The following is a 23111-nucleotide window of genomic DNA, read 5'->3' as shown; positions in this document are numbered from 1 at the left end:
CTCAGGGACGCTGCGGGCCCGGGACGCTGCGAGGGGCGGGGGCCGGGCGGGCTCCGCGGGGAGAGCGGCATGTACGGCTACATCCATTAAATACCTATTTAAATCGCAGCCCCGACTGCTGGCACACGGGCCGCGTGCGGCTGCTGCTGCCGCCGAGAAGGGAGGAGGGGGCTGGAATTAGAAGAAGGCACGAAGCGGTTTTAAAAATAGCGTGCGGGCTGCGCGGGGCGGGGCGGGGCGGCGGCAGCGCGGCCCCGGGGCGGCCCGGCCGCGAGTTCCTGGGAGCCTTGTATGGAGCGCGGCCGCCGCAGCGCCCGGCGCCCGCCCCCGCCGCTCGCCGCCACTTTCCCCGCTGCCGGCAGGGAAGGCAGGAGCCGGCAGCGATCCGCCCGTCTCCAACTCTACCGCCCGCTTCCCTCCTCTTCTTCCAGGAGCCGCCACCCCGCCTGCCTCTCTCCTCCTCTTTCTGCTCTGCAATCAGTGGAATAAATCGGGGAAGGACGCGCGCACACACACGCAGAGTGGGATCTGTTACAAAAGTAGCGCTGATGGCGGCGGATCAGATGGAGCTGGAGCTGCTGCTGGAGTAGCAGAGAGTGGAGTATCTCTCGCTCGCTCTCTTTTCTGTGTTTCGCCTCTTCCCCCACTCCACCCACAGATCTCCATCGTTTCTCCTCCTCCCCACCCTCGGCCGCGCTCCCGCTTTTCCGCGCATCTCTGGGCTGCGCCTCCTGCGAGGGGGCGGGTGGGGGGAGCGGAGGAGGCTTTAAAGAACCACGGCCCCCCCCGCACCGCCACACACGATAATTGAATTTATTATTATTGCCGTCTCGCCGACTTGGGGAAGGGGGATCGATCTTCGATCAGGAAGATGGCTGCTGGCTGGCTTCTGGTCTTTATCCTGACACTTTTCCAGTCCGTGGTGATGAACCACTCCTCGGAGGGACCCTTCCCCTCGGCCACCACGTAAGTCCCAGCGGGGTCCGGGGGTCCGGGCGGGGGCACGGCCGGGGCGGGGGCGCTCCTCGGCGCCAGGGACAGCGACAATACAAAGGGAAATCAAGTTAGAGCGGGCGGAAAGTGCAGATCGTGGGAAATTGTAGGATTTCGGCAGCTTTTTCTTAGAAGAGTCAGGGTAGGTGAAGGTCCCGCCGGGGCGATCTCCGGGAGGGGGAAGCTCCGGTGACGGCCGGCGGCGGGACTTTTGAGGTAAAGGCTTCGCCTTGGAATCCCGCTCCGGAGCGGCTCCCAAATATACCCCGTCAGGTCATCCTTGTGGAGAAGAAAGTTTCGAGTTACACAGAGTCCGCCCCTTCCTCCCACAGAGGTTATTCCAGCCGGGATGGAGTTTCAACATTGTTTATATAAAAAAACCTGAAAACTTCGGCAGTTTTATCGAAATCCACGCGGAAGGCGGATTTCGTTGCCTTTCCGCGGGCGGCATGGGAAGCGGGGCAGGCGGGCATGGCTGGGAGTTCCGAGCCCCGGCTGCCTCCTGCCTGGCCGGGCTCCAGCGCACCCGCGGGGCTCGGGGCTGCGGTGGGTCCCGCGGAGGGGCTTTGGCACGCTTAAAGCCACCCAGCCGAAGGAGGGATTTCTTCAGCCTTGGCCTTGCCGAGCCTTACTTCTCCGAAATATCTTCGCGAGAGCTGAAGGATGCTCGCGGTGCACGCAGCTCGGTGCCTTGCCTGGCCCTGAGATAGAAATCTTTAAAGCGCTGCAGAATTATTAGCATGAAAGTGTTGCCCAGAGCAGTGCAAAGATCAAATAATAATGATGCAATAAAAGAAAGGCAAAAGGAAAGACAATACATATTGAAGATTCGCCTACAGATAGGAAAAAATATCCACGACAAAGCAAAGCACGATGTGATCGTGTTTTCTTCCTTTTTCTTCTCTCTCACCTCATTATATTTATAGTCTTTTTGTTCGGTTGGGTTTTTTTTTTTTTTTTTTTTTTTTGAAGCACTTACCTTAGTTCTCGAATCTGGGTTAGAGCTACCAGTAGGTAACTTTTAAGTGGATGACTCACTTTAATGCATTTTACATAAGAAAAACAGTGCTAATGGTAGTCTTTCCTTATTGTTTAACATTGGGTAGAATTTATTGGTGTCGTTCATCCTGGGTAGAAGGATGCCTTACAGTAATTACCGACAATGCATTTTCACCAATTAGTACTGCTGGTAGGTTGTTATAATTGGATTCAGTTCTGTGTATCGGTTCCATTATGAAAGACTCAAAGGGATGCTCGCACTGTTAAATGAAAGGACCACAAAAATAAGTGTGGAATAAACACTTAGTATTTTCTAACTTGAATAAATACAGTTTTCCATTTTAGAGAAAATTACCTTTTAAAACATTCTCGTGTAGCAGTTTATAAAGATGTGGCATGTAGAAGCAAGTGTAGCAAAATACAAACCCAGGGCTTTTTAATTAATTGTTTTCTTGTGTTTCTCCCATATTTACGATTTTTTGAGCTCTGATATTTGTGGTTTCTCACTGAGCTGATAAGGTTATCATACACATCTAATTACAGTTTATCTTCTGTGGGGATTTTTCTGGGTTTAAAAAAGAAAGAAAAATGGAACCCAGTGAAATTAAAAGAATATAATATAAAAAGATTATGTATATATCCAAATAGAAGTCCAGATTACTTTTTAACCTAAGAATATGTGATATTCTTTTAAAACTGTTTTTGTCTCCCCATCTATTTTTGCTAATTTCCTTCCGAATTTACCTTTATTGACAATCATGATACTAGAACTTGACAACAGTGAAACATATAACTTTAATTATAAATATATCTATGATAAAATAATTCAGAATATTATGTTAGTCATCAACATTTCCATGTTCTGCACAATCTACTTGCTGTTTACTCTCTTTTTTTTCCTCATTGTTATTCCATTGCAATATTGCAGAAACAATCTATAGTGACTGTGCATCCCTCACTACTGTTTCCCCTTTGAAATGACATCAAAGTGCAAGCAAGGCTTAGTTTGTTTGGAAGGCAGCGCACAACAGGTTGATGCAGGGAGAGCTGTTTGGCAAAAAGTAATGATGTAACAGGTGAAGGAGAAAGCAATTTTTCTAATCTTCTTTAAGACTTGACAGCAGCGTTTCATTTCTTACTAAAAATTACAAATGGGAAAGAACAAAGAGAAGTGACGCAAATGCTCTTAATGTAAAAGATATTATATATTAAGAATATTAAAAATAGGAATAAAAAACACAGAGGAGAGGAGAATAAAGAAAAGAAAGGATATGAATAATTGAAAAACTGGAGTTTTGCTGATATTATGTGCATAGTACCTTCTTTCTCCCCATTATTTTCAGTCTCTTTTTTCTCTTAGTGAAAAAGTTGGTCTGAGGAAGGAAGATATCTTAGCTGTGTTGTGTGAAAAATGTGCATATTCAGGGATAGAGTACATGGTTTCTTCAGCAGCTCATTAGTGCACAATCACTTTTCCTTCAGTCATCTGTTTCTTCTACATTAATAAATATTTTAACATGAGTCTTTACTGAAACATTCAGGAGTCCCTATCACAAATATAACAATATAGAAGCATGTAGTATTCTTAGCAAGAAATGCTGAAGGTTTATGCAATGCTTTTGTGATAGAATTTTAGTAATTTGATTTATTTTAATTCTCTGATAAGGTAAAAAGGCCCTGATTTGTTTACAAAGCAAAATAGAGATTTTCAGGTGCAGGTTTGTGTTGTATGAAATGCTAGCATTAATTTTTCATTGAAAATCTGAGCAGGTGTTATTGCATTCCTTGCTTCCAGTGTTGAAATATTTCACTGCAAATATTGAAGATTGTCCTTTAATAAACTATTGAAGTATAGTAGTAATTGTATCTTGGACTGAGCCATAAGGCTTAGCTGCTGATTGATGTATATTGCATTCCATTTAAATGTATCATATTAATTGTGTCATATGTTAGGGATCTGTTTGTTGGTACAAGATACCATGTTCTTACTTTTAACACAGCAACTCCAAGTCCTTTAATTACACCTGCAACACAGCTGATGTTTTGCACTTAGATGAGAATATTGTATGTAGTACTCCCAGCACTATAACCACTACTGCTATAACAGTATGCAAAGCACTTATTTTTTGTAGCCATATATATTTATATATTTATTATGTTTACAGACTTCAGAAAAAACCATACAGTTAAATACACAAGGTTTGTATGTTGCCTGATAAGGATAGCAGAGGAGTCAGATTATTTCTGTTCTTTTCTCTACACTGCATCAAGACAAATAGTCTTAAGTATATCTTGTAATTCCTAAGTATCTTTTTGGCACAGCATGTGTTGATATTGTTACCGATAGTGAGTAATGTACTACATAAAGACACACATTCTCCTTTCTGATAATAAACCTGTTTGTACTGATTAAAAAAGGAAAAAAACAAACAAATGAAGCATATTTTAATTTTTATAAAACTATGGATAAAATGTTTCAAAATCACTGGGACTATTTCTGTAATTACTGCATCACTGTGGATATATCTTAATGTCTTTTCTTTTTATCCCCCCTCTAATTTTCCTCTTCTACTCCTTTTCTCTCTTTCCTTTAGCATTTAACATTTTTTCCTCCTCAGTCACTTGTTCTGTATGTATGTATCACATTAAATATTAAATTCAAGACAGATCTGCCACTTACATACATTGGTGGATAAAGATAATATAAAGATAAAAATAGTATATGTATGAACGTATATCTATATGTATGCAGACAGGACATTTTTAGAAAAGAAGTTGTGTTTTCACATTTTTGACTTGCATGAATCATCTTTGCTGTTTTGGTGTCATTAGGACGACTCAGGGAAGTCTGTATGAGTCATATGAATTAGGGCTTGCACAGCTGGGACATTCATATTTTTGGCTTCCTCACATGGACCTAACAAGTGTAGGTCCTGCTGAGAGTGTGGCTAGACTTGGTCTCAGCATCATTTTCTGTATGTCACCAGTGACCAGAGGTAGATAGATGACATTTATGATGTTTTCTTTTCATCTGTTTCTGCTGTCAGACTTAGGGATTTTGAGACCTCTCATATGCATAAAATCCCATTTATATCTTATAGTCTGTGATAGAAGAATGCCAGTTTAGCTGCTGATCTTAATTAGAAAAGACTGCTGTATTAATGGATTATAAAATATCTTTCTAATTTGAATTTTTTTTCTCAACCTGCTTAAAAATACTCACTATTAGGAAAAAAAATAAAGTGCTGAAGTATACCTTCATATCAGTGAATTGGAAGGAGAGCCAAAAAATGTAATCTACTTAGAGTCAGGGAAGTGCAATATCACCTCTTAGTGTTTTCTCAGCACATATCTAAATGCTGAGCATTCTGCAAGATGCTTAAACCCACTGATATTTTAGAGTGTTGTTCCAACATACTTAGAATAAGTGTGAAACAGCTTGTTGATTGGTGGTGTTTATTTTGATGTTTTGGTGGGATTTTTTTGATTGTGTGATGTTTTTTGTTTTGTTTTGGGTTTTTTTCATTTTCTTAATGTCCTTGTAAATATGGTGATAATAAAAGAAAAATATTTGGATCCACAAAACATTTTTCTGTTTTACATATTTTATGATGTAAATTGGGAATGGGCAGTTTCTTTGTTTGTTTCCCTCCTAGGTATTTATGCTGGAGCCTCAGAATGAATAAATTCTATAGATTTACATTTTATTAAGTATGAAAATTCAGCTGAAAACATCAAAATAGATACTAATGATAAAATATAAAATTTCATTGAAATAAATCAGCATTATAGTGGTTCTTGCCATCTTTCATTTTGCAGTGATGCTATTTTCAGAACTGCATTGCTCATACCCTGCAAAATTATTTTATCCAAGAATTCAGCTGCTAGAAAGAGAGCTGGAGCTTGGCAGCACATCAGCCTGAAATGTATTCATTGTTAAATAGAAGGCCTGTTGTACAGATCTTAAAAATATTTATCTAACAGAACAGTTTAAATTGATGGAAGCATGGTCAAGTTCTTAACTGCTTTAATGTTTTGTAACAAAGAAACAACCCAGACTCTGGTTGCCCACTGGTATTTGACATGGCTCTGCCTTGATCCTTTCTTGCCTTCTGTGAGAATCCCGTATCCAAGGCAGTGTTATCTTCTAGACCAATATTTGACTTAAATCTCTGTGAGATAGGGATTGTGGTTTAGAAGCATTTTTGTAGAGAAAAATGACTCATTCTCTGTGTTGCTGACCACATTAGAAGTAGAATTGAGCCCCAGACTGTTTTGTGCTCCTTTGAAGCAGTACCTGGGCTTTGCTCCCCTATGCTCAAGCGGCATGTTGTGTTTAGAGTGCTCATGAAGACCTTTCTGACAAAAGGTGATATTTTGATGGCATAACATTTTGTTTTCTAGTGCCTTGTTAACAAATTTCCTTTAATATAAGAAAAAATTTACCAGAAACCAATGCTGGAATAATATAAGTGGACTATAGCTACAGTTTGGTAAAGCCAGACACCATAATTAATTTACATATTTTAAAGATGCTGAATCGGGCTTTTTGATAGAAAGAATGACAGCTCAGTGTCTTTAGTGTTCTGGTAAAAACGAGCTAGCACCTTGAAAATGCACAGAAAATAAGAAGTACAAAACAATAACTGCATTTGTGCCCCCAGCCCTGGTCAGCATCTGTGTGTTCTGTCTTAGATTGCTCTTGGTCCATTCCTGCATCAGCTTTTTCATTCTCCCTACAGCTGCTGCAAGACAGATATCAATGAATACTTAAATGATTTGCATTTGAGATTACAGCTCTGATTTATCTCTCTTGCAGAATCTATTAAAGAACCTGATCCCACTCAACTTCCCTCAAACATCCATAGGGCAATTCTCTGTTCTGTAGGGTCAGCCCAAGAGCTGAGTTTTGAATCAGTTGTGCCATTGCCTACTGTAGCAAATTGGTCATTGCTTTTTGGGGGAGTTATGATTCTTCTTTCCCTCCTGATTTCCAGTAGTGAGGTGGATTGAATATAGTTTGCAGAATATGTTTTTTGTGTTACGCAGCATTTTTGTGTTACCTTGTAATGCTGTGAAAATACATAATGCTGATAGTGAAATTACTGTCAAATGCACTTCTACTTCAGTAATGTTCATGGGTTGTATATTCTCAATTTAGGGCCAGACTGTGCTCTTTGTACCCTGGAATGAAGAAGTCCCATAGATACTCCTAGAGAAATCTATTCAAGAGTGAAGATTTTCAAAATACACTTCAACACTTTTTAATAGCTGAAATTAATGGCATATGCCTGCAGCTATTCAGCTCAAGAGGGACTTTTCTTTTCTTTCTCAACTGCTTTCCAAACTATTTTTGACCTACTCGGCTTCTAAGCAAACTCAGTGTTTCATACCTTCCTTCCTTTCCTCCTTCCTTCCAGACTTAGTAAGTTTTCAGGGTGAAATATTAAAGGAAATTTGTTAACAAGGCACTAGAAAACAAAATGTTATGCCATCAAAATATCACTGTTTAAGAATGTTACACTAATGACGGCAGGGACAGGACCATGGTTTTTGCTTATGTCCATCCTAACAACACCTTTCTCTGCATGCCAACAGCAAACTGATGACAAAGAATGAATTTCTGTTCCTTGTATAATTTTTCCTATTTATTTACAAAGTTTCTAACAAGTTTATGAAAATGATTGACATTATTTTGCGTCAACAAATCAGCAAGCTTTTGCAGTTAATTACAGTAATTCAAAATCAGACTTTTTTTTTAATCTGAGGCAGGCCTGAAATAACCACAGAATGTGAATGTGAAGTTGTAGTATTGCTGACTATTATAAAGAGTGATTTATTGGATTTTCACCCTCTTTAAATTACATTCTCACTCCCTCTCATTTGAGAGCTGGGTAGGGTAAGAACTATAGTCTGATTTTGTAACAGATACTTGACAAACTTATTTAAGAATTTTCCTTTGTTCATTTGTTTCTCCAGAACCATGAATATTCATCCAGAAATACAGAAAGAAGATTATTTTTTTAAAAAATGTGTCCTATTGATCATATGAACTGAGAATAATTTTTGCACAGCCTTTATTAGATGTAACATGGAGGTACATATTAGATTAGATTTTTCTCTGCATAAAATGCTTCAGTTAAAATAGTGAGCAAAGTCTCTCAAATGTATTCATTATAATAAAATTTATTCATTATAATAAATTCATTTTTGGCCTGATTTGAGAAGCAAGAACACAAAGGAGTTGCTGAGTCCACAGTCTAGTTTTTGTAGCAATCAGATGATAAATTATATGTAAATTATTTAAAAGAGAAAAACTAGACTTGATTCATTCAAACAATATTTGAACTGAAATGTTCCTTTTTTCCCTGTGCATGTCCCCACTAGACTGGTCTCGAAGGTCTCGAAGGTCTTAAAGCTTAAAATGCTCCCCAGTGATATCTCTCCTTTTTACTCAGATATTTATTATATTTTGATAGCATGGAGTAAATATTCTTCCAGGTAGGCATAAAAATAAGGTTACAAAAGATCTGTGGCTGAGGGTGGTGGCAATATTAAAACCTAAATCAAGTCATGCCACTGTTCCCAATTGTCACTATTAATACTGTGCTGCATTTTTCTTTATACACTAAGGTAGTCTTAAACCAGTAAAAGGGAAGTTTTCTTCATTCTTGAAATGAGCAGAAATTTACCACACTAGGTGTATGTTGACTCTTGATTAGAAATTCCAACCTTTTTCATAGGAGGGAACTGAGTCATGGGATCTGTTCTGTCAAAGATTATTGAAGTGAAACATTTTGCAGTCTGAAGTGGATGAATTGTGTAATCAACACTTCAGGAAGGTAAAAAGGAATGAAAAATAGATGACAAGAAGTATGAACTACAATATTAGGGTTCTTATTATTCCTTCCCTGAGTCTTACAGGTCACTCCTGCACGTGTAAATCCAGTGTCCCATGAGAGCAGTCAAAATGGTGAGGGATAAATACAACAGTCCACTTAAAGGCAACTTCTAATTAATGATATTCTGATGTGGACTAGTGTTGAGGAAAATGGTTTATTTTGTAAATGGCTAAAGCCTCACAGAAATAATTTTTCCCAGTGTGTATTGGAGTAGTCTATGTGGTAGAAGTCTTGTGGATCCTAAATACAGCCCTATACTGGGAGGCAATGCTCTTTACTTGGGGAATATTTTGCCCTTAAAACTCTGTTTTGTGAGTTTAATCCAGAAATGTAGAGGTTTCTCATGCAGATGTGAATGCAGAGGTTTTTTTGTTTTGTTTTGTTTTTTTCTTCAGTATATGGCAGTTTTCTTGCAGTTGGTATAAGTAGAATAAAATATAATATTTAATATACTATTCGTTTAGTAAGTATAGTGGTTTCTACAGAGCTTATGGAGCATCCATTTTTTCTGTTAGCCTCACTTGCAATTTTAATATTTTTATGCATGCGTGTAACAAGTTCTTTAGATTTCTTTTCAAAAACAGGTTAAAGTGAAGAATAATCCATGTAGGGATAGCAACTAAATGTATTGAGCAATGAACCTTCTTGCATCCTCATCTTCTGTTGAAAGAATCCCATGTAAAGTTGGTTAGCTCTGTGTGTGTAGGTTGTGTGTGTAGGTTGGTTAGCTCCGTGTCTGTTTCTCCATACAGGAAGTATTTCTTGATCTGAGACTTTTCTTAGAGATTAATTCAGTGGCACGAATTTTGGAAAAAAAAAAGAAAAAAAAGAGGCAGGGTACAATAATTTATTTAATCACAAATATTATTTTTTTTATTTCTATGATGTACATCCTGAATTGTGTGTACCATGGCTGAGGTTTTATCACTAAATGCCGCTTTAGTATTATCTGCCTTGCTTTATCTGCCTTGCCTTATTTCTTAAATTTGGTATCTTAGATTTCAATATTAATTTCACTCAGTAAAATAGGAAACCTCAGTATCCTACCATTTAGTCAGACAAGGGTTTATTGTCAAGATTAATTTGTTAGGTAATGCCTCTAAAGCCTTCTGTAGTTGAAAAGTGTTGTTAAGCTGTTAAGCCTAATTTATTAAGATGGTGTTTGCTATATTCCCACTTTACCTCAGAATCTTGCATGGCCAATTCTTTCCTGGATGGATGATACCTCTGGTTTACCTGGTTCCCAAAGTGTTTTTTTAATAAAATCTTTGTAGAAAAGTTACCGTCATATCTGCTTCTTTTGGTAACTTGTGATCTGGAGATCTGGAAGAAGTTAATCCCCGCGATCTGTGCTTCTTGCATGTACACAGATTGCAAAACATAAGCTTAACAGCATTTTTAGAAACTAACAGGAGTCAGCAAAAATCTGCAGACAGTGTGGTGAAGAGAAGCCAGCATGTGACTCATGCCTGCACCTCACGCTCCTCGCGCTCCTTTGCCAGTCCTGCCAATTCCTTTCCACTGTGGATGTCACTGGGAGTGTTGGATCCTGGGATTTTCTGAAATTCATACTGTGAATATGTTGTACAAGTGGTACAATACAACAAAGGCTTGTGGCACAAGTTAAGGTGATGATCTGTTCCTTCTTTTGCATCATAAGGCTGCTGTTGGTTTTATTCCATTTCTAAAATGGAAATGACACCCAAATTGTCATCCTGCTTGAATCAAAGTGTTTAATAAAGCAAGATGTCCTGGTTCTATAAGAAAGATGGTAAGAAAAGTACACTTTTCTTTCTAGTTTACACACTAGTAGCTGTAAGATGATCATCAGTAATCACAAATTACCTGACAATCACCAAGACTCTTAAGATTTCAAGCAAGAGTAATATAGTTTTCAATGCAATTACTGTTGTTTGCTATGGCCAGTAGCAATAGAAGTGCAGTTCTTACTTTTTTTTTTTTTTTTTGTTATTTACCAAGCCACTTTTGTTGCCTTAGCATCTTCTTGATTAGATTTTTTTTATCTGTTGTCAACGTATTTTCGATTATGTGGTAGGCATATGAGCTGGAAGAGAATCACTAATATGTGCAGGAACATATCTTAAGGAGATTTCATTGTAATATACACAGGGGGAACAGGTTTGTGGTAATTGAAGGCTGAATCTGGTCTCTTTTGACTGATTAGAAATACATGAGGGATCTGTGCATGACTAAGAATATGTCTAGGATATATTTTAAATGCCTTTGGAAATGGTTGGGTACCCAATTTCATCCTTCTTTCCACCAGTGTAATTTCAGTATAATGAGTATCAGTCCTGTATCATTTAAATCCTGAGTGCAAGGATGAATCCACATAAAATTATTTCTGATTTCACATATAGGTTTCATTGCAACAGAATGAGTCATCACTGTCAAGGCCTGATTGTGAAAATTACATAAAATAAAATGTAATACATGGTTTTATTAGGCTTTGCAGAGGGGAGTAGTAAGATATCCCAGGGAAACCATGTGTGATATCAGATGTGGTCATTTCTCTTCCTTTGAAATTATAAGCTCTGACACCCCTTCATTGTCTGTGCCCACTGAGGAACTGTCCATGTGAAAAAGAAGTTCTTAATGTGCTGGAAGGCACTGAAAAATGTTACCCCAGATTGGGAAGAAACATGATTTTATTAAATCAAAATGTGGAATTGTGAGGAAGAAATACTTTCTTTTTCAAAGTACTGCAATGTCTAGTAATGTGCGGGTGCAAACTGTGTAAGTGCAGGTGTAAGTGGCTTTCATGAATGTACTTTTTTGTGTTTTCGTTTTTATTTTTTTTTTCTTCTTAAGCAATTAGTTCTAGAGCTTAATTTGTAATGGTAGAATGATAGAAGTAATTTAGTTTAACCCCTCATTATACACAACCAAGTAATTAATTCATCTTTGGGTGTGATATCTTGAGTTTTGGGGTAATTAGAATTGAAATCAGCAAGAAATGTACAGACACACTTTGTTTCCATTGAAGCTGGATTTACTCTGGGGGATGATATTGATGCTTTATGGGTACACAAGTGAAATTCTGATATGATAGCTGCTTTGCTATTAGAAGCACTTGGCCAGTTTCTTAACTAATATATGTGTTCCTTGTATGGATACACTGTCAAAATTAGGATTGAAAGCACCCATCACTTCCTTGCATGGATGATAAGAGTTTTGGTTAACAAAAGAATATTGCAGTGGATGGAACAAAAATTTGCTTGCAGGTATTTTGCTGGTAGCCTTTTTGTCCTTTCGTAAGTCCATTTATTGATAGAATAAAGTACTTTTATGACTTGCAAGGTAGTCTTGGATAAATATGCTCAGTTATTCTTGTAGGTATCCATGCTTCTACAAACACTTTATGTATTCATTAGTGATGCTTTCAACATTGCAAATATGGGTTAAACATTGATTGTTGAATGTTTTGTTCCACACATCTCATTAACTGGGGCTCTATTTCTTTCGAGTGAATAGTGTTCTACTCAACAATTGCCCCATTACTCTCTGTGGGAATAATGTGCTTATAGAATAAAATGATGATTAATAGTTAAAAAAATCCTTTAGTAAAACTTTTAAAAAAAGATAAAAGTAAGTTATACAATTATAAAGCTTAAAGACTTGAAAACTAGGAATAGCAAGATAAGAAACTGCCTTAAGCCTTAAATTGTTTTCCTTATAATATCTTCATTGTGATCCTGTCTTCAGTTACAAAGCCAACTGTATTTTTTTTCTTCTGGAAGTATTTTTCATTGAGAATATTACTCAAAATGCAAGCCTACTGTAAGACTGGTGGATTTTGTAGATAACTTTGGTAAAGCTGTGAAGGACATACCTTGTCTTTTGTAATGTAAAACTAATAATAGTTGCCACTACATGGAGAGAGTGTAGGAGCATCTGCCTTTGGGAACTGAAAGCAAACTATTAGCCAAAGGTATTCTCTGAACCCAAAAGCTATGATGGAAATATCCTATTCAAAGAGATATTTTGAGATGTTTGGATTTTTTTGTATCGCTAGGACCTTGTTTCACTGCTGAAAGTGAATCCTGGTTGCCGCCATGATGTGTGACTTCACTAATTGGTACAGACTCTCACTTCCTAGCTGGATTTTTTCCTGAAAATTAGCGAACAGGAAGTATCAGCAAGATACTAGAGAAAAACTCGCTATTCTAGTTATCTACATTATTGAAAAAAAAAAATCAAACTTCTTCTGTGTCTGGTTCTGTATTTTAATTGTGTAGTGATTTCTTGAGCAACCATATCCAAATTTAACCAATTTCAGTATTTCACATTTTAGATTTCTTGTGTACCACTCCAGATTTCCTACACTTATACTAAGGGATGTATATTTGGATGGAAATTACTCAAGGCTTTCTTAATGGCCAAAAGTCCACCTTCAAACCAGAATCATCTGCAATATCACTCAAAGACCGCTTAAAATAAAGCAGTTCTTCATTACTTATAATGAAACCTTCCTACAGTGTCCTCAAAGTAATAAATTAAACCATTTTTTTTCTTAATAAGTACCCCCCCCCCAAAAAAAAAAATACAGCATAAAAACCCAGCAAAAAAACCCCACTAAACTTGAAGCATTTTAAATGTGTTTTACTCCAAAGTTCTTAAACAAATCTTTGGTAGGCAAATCTAGGCTGCATGAGGTACACAGTTTTGTTTGCTGCTGTGAAATAGAGTTTCTATTTCAACAGTAATTTAGACAGATTCATTTTGTGGTTTGTTACTATGTGATTTGACACAGACAAACACTCTCCATGCAACATTTCTTTCACCTGGGAAAATTGGATAATGGACTAATGAAGGTTTTCTTGGCTGATAATGCTGTCTGTTTTCAGAGCATAGCAATTACACAATCTTTTTAGCACTCAATGTCTATCTAAACAAAATCAATATAAAAATAAGGGCTATTTACAGTGAAGTATCATTATTTTACATTGTTTGGGTAGTTCTCTGAGAGTCTGAAATGATATTGAAATGATACAGTAAAAAAAAAAATCTCAGAAGCTTTAAAGCCAGCAATCTAAAGACCACCTGATTTTTCTCTCAGCTCAAGTAATTAACCACTAATTGTCTGCCTCTGTACAAATGTAATACTTATAATTTCTGCTTACCTTTTCTTTTTAGAAGAAAAGCTCAATTCTATGAATCTCAAATCAAGACTTTTTTTGAATTTACACAGTTAAAAAGTTGCAAATTGGACTGGATAAAAGCTTCCAAACAATTTATTTACAGTAATACAAGAGTTTTGAGTTCTGTTTCTTTTTAATTCTTACCCATTTTTCTTCTTCATCAGTGAATTCTTCAAAGGGGAATAGAGAATTGTTTGTACAATGGTTTGTAATATGCTGTGCAAGTGCTGTTACATTTTTTGCTATTAGATACTGAAGCAGAATATACGTCTGAATTCTTATTGCTATTAAAATTATGAAGGTATATTCGGGCTGTCAGCTACTTCACAGATTTTAGCCTCCAAGTTAATGTAAGGAAAATTCAGATTAAATATACAAAATGCCTTGACATTACAACTAAGTATATTGCGAATCCATTCTCTAAAAGCTGTTGTGGTGCTTCTGAAATGTTAAGCTTCTAAATTTGTACTGAAGAGAAATATGAAAGAGCAAAAACTCTCTTCTGTGTTACTTAGGGGCTGGACAGTACTTTTTCCATTTCCCAACTTTTTTATTTTCAGTGTGTTTTTAAAAAGGAAGAAACTAAAAACCTTTTCATTTTAAAGTTCACTTAAAAGGTGTAAGAATCGAATGGTGTCGTAATACGTGATGAAATAAAATACTTGTACTGTAGTTTTTCAGATTTTTTGATCAAGTACTGAATTAGCTACTTGATCTGAAGAACTGATCTGATTACTAAATGATGCTGATAAAATATATTCCCTGGAAAGATTTCAGGTCAGTTGAGACAGGGCTCTGTGCAACCTGATGTACTTAAAGATGTCCCTGCTCATTCTAGGGAGGTAGATTAGATGACCTTAAACATTCCTTCTGACCCAGACTATTCTTTTTTTTTATTTATTTAACATTATTTCTGAATTCTTCTTTTAGTAGAAGATTTGTGGATTATTTAAAAGGTTTCTAAAGATGTTATTTTTGTTGCCAGTCTACTCCAGAAAAGCACAGTGATGCTGGCTGACTTTCACTTTTGTCTTAGATAATACCTTTTAATGATATTAAACTTGACCTTTTCCATTCTCATGCCATGGAACAAAATTATGCTAAAGCTCCATGGAAATGGTCTGGACCCCTTGTTTTCTAATTGGTGGTAAAAAATATCAAAAATTCATAGAAATTATGTACAGAATAGAATCTGTTGCATCATTTTTTATATGTCTAGTGCATTTCTGGATCTGTTCTCTAATATGGCTGAATGTGTTGTGTACAATTCAGTTTGACATGTGTGAATGAAGTGTGTCAAGCTAGGTGACTGAGTTCTCCTATGTACACATCTCAAACAGCAGCACTGCACACATCATGTACATGTGTCTCTGTTCTCATTAACACAATGCTTGAAACCTCCAAACAAAACAAACGGTCCCTGTACCACTACTTGATACAATGGATCAAGATTCTGTGTGAGAGGAACTTCTGAGAATGAGGCAGAAATCCTTATACACGAGGTTTTTCAGGGAAACAGCATCCCTAGTAATGATAAAGCAATATATTTTATGTCTCCTGAGGGTTTTCCCTAATAATACCTGTAGGGGAATAAGTGATGGCAGGGATAATGTTATGTGTGCTAATGTGTATGCACCTCGAACATTATGCAAGACAGCCAAGTCCTTCTATAATTTCTTTTCTCCTCTGTGTTCATTGCAGTTATCAATATAGGAGAGAGATGGCTTAGTACCCAGGAGAAGGGTATAATGTCTGTCATAGATGGCTCCATTAGCAACAGGCAGGACAGAGCAGTAGTTTGCCCAGTATTTACTACAGTGCTCTTAGTGCTTTGTGAATGTGCACTGTCACCCTTTAGGACTTCATAAAACTTCATAGATCTCTCTCGTAGCATTGTTTGTTATGCTGCAGTTGTTTTTGCATGTGAGTATTTCTGAACGGTCAGGCCATGCAACAGATAGGAAGAAAATATTTGTAGGACTGGGCACAGCTAATTTCTTAAAGGGGCTAATTATTTTTTACAGTACGTCTAGTATGGACCCATTTTGTCTTCAGACTGTGATCAGTGGGAGAGGCTTAAATTTCTGTATCTCAGTTTCACCTAAAATTGGATAACTGTTCAGGCTCACATCCTGTGTATGAGTACACTGAGCTCCATTGCTTTGGGTGGGAGTAGCATGTGATGTGTTGTAATTGTTGATACATATTTTGCTGTATTTCTCTGTGCTGGCAGTATTATTGAGGCTATACAGCAGTATCAAGCTTCCCCATTATGAGGTATGGGATAACTAGCAGAATATTCTTAACGGCAGAATTACAAAAGATTAAATATTAATCAGCATGACCTCCAAGGAAAAAAGCAAAAAGCACAAAGAAAGGTTTTTTAAAAACATAAAATATACTTCAAACCTTAATTTATAAAGTCCTTTTATAAGCAGCTAGTGACTGTGTGACCTTAGATGTATGGCATGGTTTTCTCTGCCTCTGCTAACTGGGCTGCCCCACATGTCATTGCCACTCTGCACCATGCCAGGCACCATGATGTGCCCTTGCTCTGAATTCTGTTTTCCCCCACATATTGAATCATTTTATCCTCTATCTTTTAAACTTTGGGGAAAAGGCATGTTGATACCAACAAAACCATAATTTTTACCCTCTACAGTTTGAAATTACGCATGTGATGGGACATTAAGGTACAAAGAGCAACATACGTGTGTGTGGATCATACACAGATTTCCTCTGCTAGCCTTTAGCTCTTTATGGAGCTGAACGCAAGTTCATTTTCTTCCATGTGCTTTTATTATAGTCATTTGCTTCTTGACTCTGTGTAATTGAAGTTATTACCTACATAAAAATTAGTTAAGTACACTTAGCAGATAAGTGTAACTACTGAATAGTAGTTAACACTACTACTAGTGGTAGACAAATAATTAGGGTTACTTAGGAGAAGATTCAGAAGTATTTCTGCAATTGCTTCCTATGCTGTGTGTCAAAACTGAAACATCCACATTTAGAAGTATTTAACATTTCTCATGAGGACTGAGCATTTTCTCACACTCATACACCCACATCATTAATTTTTAACAATATATTTGGATTTAATCTGCTATTGATGGGAAAAAAGGCTTTTCCATTTATTTTCCGAGAAAATAATAGTTACTGAAGCATAAATTGAGCTTGGCCAGCAATAGATATAGTTTGTTGAGCACTAGGGAATACTTAAAGCCATTTGGCTTTCCTTTTCTAAAGAAGAATGCAGGCTGAATCAGATATTTTTTAAAAAGTTACCTGGATTGTTATGACTCAGGAAAGGTGGAGTGATGTTTGGTTTCTTTGTTTAGAAACTGCCATGTAGCATTTAGAAAGGGATATATGGGTAAAAATAGCATGATTTTCTCTACTTCCCAGCAATGCTATTTCTTTATCCCTAATCTGTATAAACCCAAATATTTCTGATTACTGGAAGACCAAAAATTTGAAAGGAGCAGTGCATCTCAGGTGGGAGGAAGGAAGCACCCATGTGTTGAAAGCAGGTTCCTGCTACAGCTGGAAGGATACTTTTCTATTTGAAATGCAGTATGGTTGCTCTGTTAAAACAAAGAAAGGGATCTGAAGCCTTTGCGATAGAATTGTTTTATTAATTGGTTGCATAGTGTTATTTAAATATATCTACTTGATTTTTCTTCTATTGTGTTCACATATGTACCTATGATTCATCAATTTAGAAAGAAGTGCAGTCAGATTAGCTGAGGAAGAGCATCCTGGATTCAGGCAGATGCCAATCAAAGCTGGAAAGCCCATTTCCAGTGGCACTGCTGAGCACAGGGATGGATACTTGCTGGAGCTCACTTTGGAATGCAAGTGTTGCTGAAAAGGCTTCAGGCTTTTGGCTGAGGAGCAGCAGGGAAAGGGATCCACCTGAGGAGCCCAGGTTTGACACACTTGGATTGAATCCAGCTTGGAGTATCACTGCCTTCCTGCAGAAGCTGGAGTTGCTGATAGCTAATGAGGTCTGTCCCCTGTTCAGAGTGCTTGCTGACAGCATGTCACAGAGCAGCGCTGTAATATAAATAACAAGATTTTGCTCTGTTTTCTTTATTGCTCTTTGTTTCTTATATTTTTAGCTGCTTGCTGCAAGAGATGGGTTTCTGGATTGCTTGCTCTGGTGCACACCCTTTCTTTTTTGCTGGCTGTCTTTCTCTGTCTCTTGACAGGTGTAAGGAGGATCCTAAATATAGAAGCCACCCGTCAGTTGGCTTCAGCAATCAGCAAGCACTGATTTAGTATTTCTCTTAACCAGCTAAGCTCCAGAAAGGTGTTTCTTTTAACATTTATCAGTTTATTCTACTGCAAGCTTTCTTTAAAATTATTAAAAAAACTGATTATCTTACAGCATGAAGAATACTATTAGCAGTCATATATCAGAAATTATGGTTGTCAAGAGAGGATCTTGCAATGGAAAGGAGAAAAAAAAAGCTTTTTGAAGAACTCCCTTGTTTTAGCAGTTTAGTTAATGGTGCAATGCCTCATTGGGAAAAACACAGAAACTAGGTGCAAGTACAGTCTCCAGTTTTGAGATGAACACACTTTCAGACATAAGTACCTGCATGCTTTCAAATGAATTTTTCCTTATGAGAAGAAACTTTAATGCAAATATACTGATTAGCTGGGATTTACTTTGCTATACACAGAAATTAGGCATGTGGTGAGAAATTGAGGTGTTCTAGTACTGAATATTTATAGTGCTTACTAAAAGTATTTTTAACACAGAGTTTAAAAGCATGTTAAACTCAAGAAGTATTTTTCTTTATGTTAATTTCTTTATCCTGCAGTTGAGATCAGCACAAAGATGATGATTTTCAAAAACTAACTGGCTAAATTTAATACATTACTACTGTGAAAAGTTCTAAGTAGAATATTTGGGGGAAAAAACCAGCTGCAACTCTGCATTAAATACAACTTAAACATTTTCTGTTAGTTTGTGGGCAGGCATCTCAAATTCTTTCTCTTCCTTGTGACCAGTTGCTATTAAAAGTCATAGAAATTGTTCCCAGCCTACAGAGGAGATACTAATTCAGTATCTAATTGTGACAAGTGAGTTGCATGTGATGAAGATCCTTTTTGATACTGATGTGCTTTGATTTTGTATGTTTTATGATTGTGATACACATCTATTATTTAATACAGTTCTAATATTCTAGTATTTTAAACATTGTGTTAAACACAGACACAAGAGAAGTCAGTGCCTTTATGTAGCTCAGAAAGGCAGTAGTACTTTTTTGTGATAGTTGTAGTGGTTACATGTGGTCTGTCTGGTTGTGAAAAATTCTGTAGCAAAATATAGCATGTGTTATGCTTATGTAAGGCTTTATTTTTGGCAACCAGTGCTCCCTATACCCAGCCATGAGAAACCACCTGTTTCTCTATTTCTTTTTTTACTGTTCTATAAATTGGCATGGTTTATGGGAAGTTTCTGCCATGTCTGGGACATCTGCTTCAGTGGTTGGTGGGACTGATTCAAACCCCAAAAAGAAGTAAGAGGGCTGTTAGGTGAAATAGCAGGACTGGCTGTGAGAAATGAAAAATGGTTTACGATAGAACATGTTTCCAGTAAAAGGATGCTTTTTCAGATTTGGCACAAGGGATTCTTGGATAAGTCTAACTCTTTCAGTACAGACAGTCTCAAGCTTTATACCTGAAGATCCAAACTGCATCTAATGCACCTTCTGGTGGAGGCTCTTTTACATTTCATAGATCAGAATTTGAAGCCACTGAAGCCTGGCAGTTTTGCTTATGAACTTATGTTTTTGCATTTAAGAAAAACTGTTCAGTGTGAATTTATGTAATCTGATTGTGACTTCTCAAAGGAGCAAACCAGAGTTGCCATAAACTGATCCTGTAGCCACCAGAGCTATTACAGTTCTAGCTGTAAACAGCAGCTACTTGTGTAGGCAAATGTGTCTTTGCTGGTATGAGCCACCAGGTTGGAAGGCAGAACTGCTTCTTTAAAAATCCTTGTGCATCTAATAACCAGAAGTTTAATCTCTTTTCAGTCTTCCAAATTTATTTTTCACTGTAGCACTATGTTTTTTTTTAGCTAGAAGTTTATTCTCTCCTCAGTCCTCCAAATTTATTTCCACTGTAGGATGATTTTTTTTTTAGCTTGCTAGAGACCTGGCTAGATTCTTTCTGCCTTTGGCACATCATTTAATGAATACAGTGAGAAGAACTTTTCTGCTAAATTTTATTTTACCAGCCTGGTGTTTACTAGACAGAAAAGGTGGTAGTCTCCTCTCATGAGCATTGTCACAACATACAGAAGTGTGTTGTGGCTGTATGTCCCAATGGTTCTTCTTTGCCCTTTATCCAGAGCAGAATCCACATACTCTACTTTCAACTTTGTGTTTTCATACTCTAGATACATTTTATAAATAGAGTAAAAAATTGAACTGAATTTTCCATTATCCCCCAAAAACATTAAATCAGGTCTGTATCAGAATTATGTGAAAATATTTCCATTTTGTACTGTATATCATAAAAAGCAAAAAAAAAAAAAAAAAAAAGCTTGTTCAGGAAAGCTCATACTAAAACAGGTCCTAGTGAAAGATAAAAAAAAAAAAAGCCAAAACAAACAATTTATTTTGTATGAGTTAGGAATTTGTCTTTCTAATAAAAAAACTTCTTTATCTACCTCTGTCTGCCTACCTACCTATGTACCTACCTGCCTATATTTACTGGGATGAAGCTGGGGATAAGAAACAGTGCCTATAACTGGATTAAGGTTCTAAGAGGGTTACAAAGAGGATGTAAGGGTACTTTGTGAGCAGAATGACTAAGATTGTTGATAAAAATAGACCAACTGGTCATGTTACATGCTTGGTAATATTGTGCTTGAAGTGCAAATACATGGAACAAAAAGAATCACAGGCATTCTGTAGCATTAGGTAGGGGTGGTTTGCAGTGCTGATAGAGACACAAATCTGTTTGTTGAAATGAAGAGAGGAGGAATTCTAGAAGCAGAGTGAATAATCTGTTATGCTGAGCTCATTTCTGAAGTGACCCTCACTTCTGTATATACATTTTGGGTACAAGGAAGGTTTTCCCTCCCCTTTCTGTGCTGGTCATTAGAACCTGGCCGGAGCAGTTGTGGGATTATGCACAAGCCTCAGGCTTTTTCAGGCAGCAGAGTTAAAGACTGGAAGTATAATTCTTGACAAAAGCACAGTCAGTTATGTTTTTCCCACAGAGAGAAGGAGCCCTTCGCTATTTTCAAAACAGACCTGTGACTAACAGCTAGCTGTGTAAATAATGGAGATCTTGTATCTTATGTGATACATAAGAATTATCCTCCCAAGCTACATGGCAATTCCTTAGGCAAACAAAGTGTTTGTTCTTCAAAAGGCTGGATAGTTTTTAAAAGATTTTCTCTATTCTCCTTTAATAGTACTCATGTTACTAGAATTTCACACCTTCAGACTGGGGGAATATCAAGTATTTTATTTGTTAGCATGCAAGTAATAGATGTCCTTGCTGCTGAATTCTAGTCACTGCTTTTAGAGGTAATGGTGAAAAAAAATTATCCTCTTGTGAGGTGCTATTCCTATACTTTTAGTGCAGCAGTATTTTGGGTTTGTATCCCATGAAATAGAATTCTCCATGGCAAGAGCTCCATGGAAGAGACCAAATCCAGTGCTGCCAAAGTAAAAGGTTCAGAAAACAGATGGGCTTGATGGCAGTTTTAAGAAGCAAGGGAGAACTGTGATCCTCATGTCTGAGTGCAAACCTACGCTGTGGCAATTACATAGTATCATTTTTTCTGTAATTTCTGGTTTAGGAATTTAGGCTCTCAGAACCTATAGGTCAGACATATGCCTCCAGTTTTCATTTCCTAAAGAAAAAATAGAATTTTTAAAAACTCATGTTTTTCTTTGTGTTGAAGATTGAGACTAGTTTAGCCATTAGGAACATTACTATTTGGTGAAAAAACCCTCCCCTAGGTCTCTTCTGACACCTCCCTTTGTTCTTTTTTGTAAAGTTATTATTTATACATGGAACTTTTTCCCTTCCAGGCTAAAACTCAGATACCTCTCCTAAGAAAATTAAAAAGTTGGTACTCTTCAGGTAACAACAGGACTTTCAAATTGAAATTATAATCCCTATTATGAGAAAACAGCAAACAACTGTGTGCATATAATGTAATTATGTGTGCTTTTTAAAAACAATTTATAGATCCAGAATCTTGGGTATTTAACTGCAAATTTATTTAGAACATTTATCTCAATCCAGTGATGTGATGTACACGTGCACAGCATTTTTCACCAGATGATGGTCAGAGGGCAGGATCTACCCAAGTCTCCCTGAGTGTGGCAAAGGGTGGCTGGCTGCAGCTGTGCCATCCTGCTGTCAGGTACTGGAGAGCCAGCACTGATCCAACAGCTGCACCGGTGTGTCACTGGTGTGGAAGACATAGGTTGCAAAAGGCAGAGCAGGTCTGGTGTAGGCTCACAGCTTTCTCCTGTGAGTATACATTCATATAGGCCAGGGCATCTCAAATGCACTCTGCTCTCCCCAGCAAAACTTTGCAGGAAGAACTACCCTGTCTGTTTTTCAAGGAAGACTTAATTAGAAATGCAGGCATCACTTGTAATTGACACCTGTGTGCCTCTATCCTGGGGAAACTTCTCAGTGCAGTGCATGATGCTCAACTGAGGTGTCGACATCAGCACAGCTGTAAACCCATCAGCTATAGACACACATGCAGAACAACTGAAATACACACATGTAAACCTTTTTGGCCCTGCTTCCATCAGGGAAGGGAGAACCACACAGAACTGTACTCTTTGTCCTGAATAGCCACTCACCTTAAACCATTTATAGCCTTCATACTTTATGCCTTGTTTGCAAACTTCTCTGACCACAACATCCCATTTCCAGTTCAAGAATTAATCCCTTGATGGCTGAAGAACAGGAGTGGCAAATTCTCTAGTAGCATTATCTTCTTAAGAGTAAAGTGCATGTGCCAGAGTTGTGTCTCAGCAGAGTGCTTAGTGGGGCA

General features: G+C 37.5%; 1 protein-coding gene across 6 annotated transcripts in view; it reads left to right on the top strand.

Moving 5' to 3' along the window:
* The first annotated feature begins 263 nt into the window (after positions 1-263).
* CACNA2D1 (calcium voltage-gated channel auxiliary subunit alpha2delta 1) overlaps positions 264-23111 on the top strand; it is a 357434-nt gene continuing 334586 nt past the window's right edge. For all 6 annotated transcript variants that reach the window (XM_085569965.1, XM_021543146.3, XM_085569969.1 and 3 more), the window contains exon 1: positions 264-966. In XM_085569965.1, the coding sequence (XP_085426091.1) occupies positions 872-966 (95 nt within the window). In that variant the 5' untranslated portion in view covers positions 264-871. The remainder of the gene's footprint in view (positions 967-23111) is intronic.

Source organism: Lonchura striata, chromosome 1A, assembly GCF_050655825.1.
Source record: "Lonchura striata isolate lonStrDom1 chromosome 1A, ASM5065582v1, whole genome shotgun sequence".
NCBI classification, from domain to species: Eukaryota; Metazoa; Chordata; class Aves; order Passeriformes; family Estrildidae; genus Lonchura; species Lonchura striata.
This window is presented reverse-complemented; position numbering and strand designations above follow the sequence as displayed.